Source organism: Girardinichthys multiradiatus, chromosome 12 (assembly GCF_021462225.1).
Source record: "Girardinichthys multiradiatus isolate DD_20200921_A chromosome 12, DD_fGirMul_XY1, whole genome shotgun sequence".
Lineage (NCBI taxonomy): Eukaryota > Metazoa > Chordata > Actinopteri > Cyprinodontiformes > Goodeidae > Girardinichthys > Girardinichthys multiradiatus.
This window is the reverse complement of record NC_061805.1, coordinates 15,593,441-15,600,062: the sequence shown is the minus strand read 5'-3', so window position 1 is coordinate 15,600,062 and position 6,622 is coordinate 15,593,441. Positions and strand designations below refer to the sequence as shown.

Below are 6,622 nucleotides of genomic sequence, written 5' to 3'. Positions count from 1 at the left end.
ATTTTTAAAGTTTAGTCGAAAGTTCTGTATAAATTTAAGTCAGATATTCAATGTGGAATGTGGTAAAGCTAAAGAAAGAAAGGAGGACGGTTGGACAGACAGATGAATAAAGAATGAATGGACAGATGTATTATTCATAGATGAGTGGATGAACCAATGCTTGCACTGGAGGATGGATAAAGGGCAGATGGGTGGATAGACAGATGCAACATTTAGACAATGGAATAGGAAATAATCTTTGGAAAAACATATTCTTCCCATTTTCATTTTCTATAGTTTTTCAGACCTGGAAAATGCTTTCTTAGTGGCAAAAGGATTGGCAAAGCCATGACTCCAGTAAATAGACTTTATTGGGCATAAATAGAAACATAACACACTATTGCAGTCCTAAACCATTTGCAAAATATAACGTTAAAGTAAATGCAATGCAATTAATCTAAAAAAGAATGAGATGAAAAAGGCACTAACAAAATGCACAGTTAAACCAAAAATAGATTTATCTAATCAAATGCACAAACTAAAATCCTTCTAACAGCCATGTTATACCATCAGTAAAAGGAGGTAAAACTCTTGCTTTATATGTGCATTTATTTTTACTGCATCTTTACTTTCAGTAAAAATAAACAGCTGTGAGCTTCCAAAGACAGTAGTACATTTCCTGCAGTATCTCTTTACTATGTCATGTAATTTCTGAAGCCCTGAATGTCCTCATAATACAACTTTGTAACTCCTTCTCTACATAATCTTTCAAAACACACATGAACACACGCACTCATTCTTATACGACAGTATAAAACTAAGACAAATGCATCACAGTCGTATAAATACAGCAAAACAAAAACTTCTTTTTAAAAAATCCACCAAGAAATAACTAAACAAATACGGGGAGTGCTGTTATTTACTAAGCAATGGTATACATTTCTTTAAAGTTTGTGCTCTAGGGTTCTAGTTACTCAAATAATTATTTTCTAATCAGAGAATAGTTTTAACATGAGAAGCTGCCATCAGGCAGGTCCTCATGTCAAAATTAATTTGACATTCAGTACAGTAAATCATGTTAGAATTACAGAATTAATTAGTGAACGTATACATCATCGCAAAGACTGAGATATAAGGTATAAAATGTCTTTTTATGAGGACGAACTAAAAAGCAATACATAAAAACAAGTCAGCTGATCAGAAAACATGAACATTTCACATTGTTATGGCACCATTTCTCAAGTTAAGTGCAAATGGTCAAAAATGGCAACAGGAATAAACACAGCAGGAGAGGAACACAGCGGAAATCATTTATGAAGTTCCTGTTCTGTCAGCAGTACCTGAAAACCCACTCAGTCAACTTTAAACAACCACTCTATGAGAAAGGTGAAATAAACTACATCAAAAAGCTAAAAAAAAAAGCATAAATAAGTGTATACTCATGATATAAAAATAATCCAGATTGCTATAGGGTCATAAGTAAATACACGTTTGACAGGATCTTTTGGCATTGTGACAGGAGAAGGCATGTGTTGGTGCTGAGGTCAAGAGGAGGAGTATCTCTGTCGCTGGCTTCCTGCTCTGCTCTTCTGCTTGTCATACTTGACAGAAACAATGAGGAAGACGAGCAAGGTTAGACCCTGGATGCCCGCCAGGAGAAAGTAGTAGTAGTGCAGGGAGCAGTCATTGATGTTGCCTGCAGGAGATAACACAAGGGCATTGGCTTGAAAAAAACTGGCTTTTGGTAATGCATCATGACGAAAAGCACACACAAAAAAATTCTATCTTGGACAACCAAGGTTTCAAGTATAATAGCACATTTAAAGAAAACACAAAACATAGGTAAGCTACCAAAATCTGTGACATGTGACAAGCTGATGTGTATTAAGACAAAAAAACAGGCTTGAAGAGAGAGTGTCAGGGAAACAATTCTGTCAGGAATCATAATCTAACAGGAGCTGAAGGATGAAATGAAGGAGGGGGCACATCTCATCACTGTTAAACCTTCTGAAAATGAAGACGATTGACCCTGCACTTCAGCACTCATACAGGAAGGTTCAATTGATGATGTAGGACAGAGGTATCAAAAATAACACAAGGAACATGGGCCCTCAGCTGTGATCTGAGTCAGACAGTCTTTCATCTGTTTTAAAGAGCTGGTTGGTTCCTTGTGGGACTGGAGTGAGATAAAAAAAAAGATAGAAGGGAATACAACTGACACTTTCATTGTGGTTTGATGCTCTGAAATACTACTTGTTTACAGGGAGCATGAAGTCAGACTCTGCAGATGCAAAAAACAAGAATAAGGACAAATGGTAAGTCTCATAAAATATGAGATGCATAAAAACCGGTCGCCCTGATTCAGCCACAATGTTCAGGAGAAATATTCCAAACAATTACTGTTTTTTTTTCTCCGGGGGGAGGTTTACGTAAACGGTTAGGCTGACAGCAAAACAATTGTCTTCCCTGGAGACATTTGAATTGGTCTTAGAGTGGCTTTTGTCATGTTTACCACGTAAGGCAGACCAATTGACTTTGCAGCCAACAGGATGACATGATGCTTTCTATTAAGAGCATCATCTGTATTGCAAATAGAGCATTATGCAAAGAAAAGGAGATTACACTTTTTACTGTAGATCTAAACCACGTCTTTGTCTCCTAAAGGGCATATGAGGTGTGGTTGCAGCCAGTGGACACAAGATGGCTATAACCCTACATGATCAAAAAAGGCTAAGCCTCATCTTCAGGAAGCTATTAGCTTTATCAAGCCCTATCACAGTGAATAAAAAGCCAGGTTTGACTTTGATTATATATGAAGGCAATTCTCAATACTTACATTCTGTGTGCTTAAGTCTAATAAACACATGTGAGCTTAGAAGTTACCAGCCTTACAGCTCAGGAAGGAGCTTAGAGTCAATGGTTTTTCATCAATAACAGAGCTGCTCTGGAATTAGTTTAAAAGCAGATTTTTATTGTTAGTCTTGAAACTTTGGAGGTTCAGTGTGTTTGATTTAGTCACGTCTAGTAGCATAATTAGCATATTACAACCATTTGTACACCCTTCAAATAAGGAAAAATGATGCAGGATGTTAACAAGCCCAAGGACGACAGAAACAATGACAGCGAACGCGGCGAGGACTGGATTTATGATGAACAGAAACAACTGAAACCGATAAGATGAACCTTTTTGATGAAAACTGAAGGGGATTAAATCAAAGTAAAGGAAGCAGATACTTACAATGGCATGTTCTCAGGTACAACACTAAGTCTAATGTGAGGCTGCTGAATTATCAGCATCTGTGCTGTTGTCTTCAGATGTCTGCATGAGTTTAATGAACTGCCGAACAAACCTTTCCTACTGTATAAAGTTCTGTAACAACCTATAATTTAAGAGTCACGGCAGACTGGTTTACCATTATTTATGATATTTAACCTGCATATCTTTGTACGCCATAAAAAAGCAAGACAGATGTCCATTAATGTGATGGAGATATAAGGTTCTGTTAGAGCTGCATGTTTTATGTACTTAAAATCAGCTACAAATGTTTTTATTATAAGACTGTGCCAGTTGCAGATGTTTCATTTACTTTAATATGTTACTCATTTAATAACTTTGAATAAATATCAAACACCAACTCAAACAGAAACATTATTTTGAAAGAAATCACATTCAAAACCAATTATCCAAGGAGTATTTATGTTATTTGGAATCCAAAGTAAATTTTTATTGGAATTGAAAACAGGAAAATAACAGAATTATCTCCAAATGTACACAAAAATCTGCCTTACAAGACTTAATGTCAACAACATTACTGCATTAGAGGCAGCCTTGTAAAGGCAGAATCTTCTTGTGTTTTAATGTAGCACGCTTGCCTGATCAAAGAGAAGATTTTAGTCAGTTTAACCAAACGTCTGACTGCTTTGCATGATTTGCTGCGATTGGTGAAGCCGATCACACTCCATAATGTCGCCAAGCTTATCAAGTTTAAAGATGTTTCTCCCTCCCTTCTCTCTGTTGTCTGCGTGTTCCTGGAGATAATTAGAAATGGAGTGATTCTCTGTCAATGCTTTGTGCACTGGGGCATCTCTATAGCGTGGAAGCTTTGATCAAGGAACAGAGAGCTCACTGACGACTCTGAAATCCTGCCAGAACATAAATGAAATCATTGGCAAGTCAGACCAAAAAGAAAAAAAAAGCCTGACATCCACTCTGACCCCTGCTGCAGCTTTCACCTATTCTGCCGTCATCTTAATCCATCAAGGGTTTAAATCCAGAGAAACAGATCAAACACCAAAGCAGGGCTTGAATAATTCATGAAGTATAAGTCAATGCATATTTGCAGTGAGAACGTTTTTTTTTTGTCAATAATTTTTCTTTGACAGATAGTAAAACAAATGGTGCTGCAGTTAGTTTACTGAAGCTATATCCTTTAAGAAAAAGTGAGCAATAAAGGCGAAAGGAAGTATGCAGACTGAACTTATTGGCATGGTGCCAATACGTGTAGAACTGGTAAGTTTGGTAAAACTGATTTCTTAACATTGGATTTGTTTTACCCCCTGAATGCATGCAAGTGAAGGCAGATTTTTACCAAGTAGTGTTAGATTATGCTACTTGAACTTTACCAAAGATGCCAGCAAATTTGTTTGCATCATTCTATTAACATAAAATGTCACTACGCTGGTATAGGATCTGTCCTCCAGGACATGACAATCATTAATGCTAAAGTCAAAGCCAACTGTACCTTTTCTCTTGTTTCAAGAAGACGTTTTGCCTCTCATTCAAAAGGCTTCTTTAGTTCTGGATGAGAAGCGAGACGTTACAGCTGTGAGTTTATTCAATCAACCCCCCAGGACCCACTTGGCTGCTATATGCAATTAAAAATTAAAGGCTAATTAAACCAGTAAAAGATCAAACAAGGACATACTGCAGCAAACTATAATGAAGCCCATAAATATTTGGTAGCCATGTTTAAAACAAATCTCTAAGAGGAGGGGAAAACAATGCAAAACACAGTCAAATAAATACAATTTCCACAGGTGCTCTGAGGTTCTGTTGACATTTCTGGAGTTAGAAAATTAAGAGCTTGTGATTACACTGAATACATCAACAAAAGGGGTCAGCTATCTCATATCTGACTGTTATAAACTTGTGGGTCACTTTACCTGCGAGTGACTTTGTGCAAACAATGTGAGTCAGATGAAGATGGTCAATACCAATTTAATGTTTGACAGTAGATCAATGGATTAGACCTTCAATACAACAACCTGATATCTTGATGCTTCAGTGCCTTTGACTCTTTTCTCTGTTCTAGAACGAAATCAGAGAGGATCAATACATGTTTGTTTCAGCTATAAATATAGTTATTTTCCTCAGTCCATTATATTCTCAGAATCTTTATTATTGATTCTAAAGTTTAGAAACTGGCCACATGCTAAAAATATTTATGTGCCCTCTGTCACTTCTTAGACCTCTTATAAACTCATAGGGCCCCTTTAGGAAGAGTAAGACTTGATATTAAATTTTTCAGATCTGACATTAAAAACTTCCATTAAAACCCTGACATTTTGCTGAGTGTGACCCAATAAGACATGCGAATGTCAGTTCATGGTGAATATCTGAACACGTCCCAGACATCTAATATAACATCATTGAGGACTTGGAAACTGTCCAAGGAAAAGGGCACTTCCTGTCCTGTGACTGTAGAGGTTCACAAAAACCCTCCAGTTTGAGTGAATGATACTTCCAACAAAAGGGGAGTAAATTAGAATCCTACAATTGAAGAGCACAGTGACGAACATAAATGCATGAACGCAAACCAGACATCCATGAAAGATTTTGTTTGTGATGGAGACGCTCTGTGCTGAAACAGGTGTACGCAGATCATTTGAGCCCTTCAACTGACAACAGAAACGTTAGCACACATCTAAATAAATGCTGAAATCAGATCATTCTTGTTGCCAACCGAACCTACACTGCAACAGATGGGATTAGGAATGTTATTAATTAAGGTCGAGAATCTGTGATGCTATCTGATCACTCATAACATGTCTTTAAAAAATACATCTAATAAATCTAATGGAGACTCTATGTCTCCCTTTCAAGAAAAACCTGTTTTAAATAGACATAAAAGGCAACACAAGCCCAGAATCAGGTCTTTCTCTAACTTCAATGTATTTTATTAGGATTTTTTCTGATAAAGTAGTGCATAATGGTGAAGCGGTATCTAACATTTCTTACAAGCAAAAACCTTAAAAAATGTAACTCTGTTTGTATGTTTCAGGTTGTTGTCCATCTGGAAGCTGCATTTCAGTCCAAGAAGCAAATCTTTTGCAGCCTCTAACAAGTTTTCTACCAGGTTTGTTATGTAGCACCATCCTTCTTCCCATCAACTCTGACTAGTTTCCCTGCCCCTGCTGAGGGAAAGCATCCCCACAGTATGATGCTTCCACCAACCTATTTCACTGTCAGTATGGTGAACTGAGGGAGATGTGTGGAGTCCAGACTTAAACTAAGGGCTTTTAGAGCAATGTCCGCCTGAAATCACATACCTTAAATAAATCAAGTATAGCTCCAGTTTTAAGGCCTACATGCAAACTTTTGGTACCTGTGTAAAGGTAAGACATAAAAGAATATTTTCCAGTG

General features: G+C 37.0%; 1 protein-coding gene across 1 annotated transcript in view; it reads right to left on the bottom strand.

The window, feature by feature from the left end:
* Positions 1–332: 332 nt before the first annotated feature.
* slc15a4 (solute carrier family 15 member 4) overlaps positions 333–6,622 on the bottom strand; it is a 37,116-nt gene continuing 30,826 nt past the window's right edge. The window contains exon 9 of the mRNA XM_047382242.1: positions 333–1,675. Within this exon, the coding sequence (XP_047238198.1) occupies positions 1,524–1,675 (152 nt within the window). The 3' untranslated portion in view covers positions 333–1,523. The remainder of the gene's footprint in view (positions 1,676–6,622) is intronic.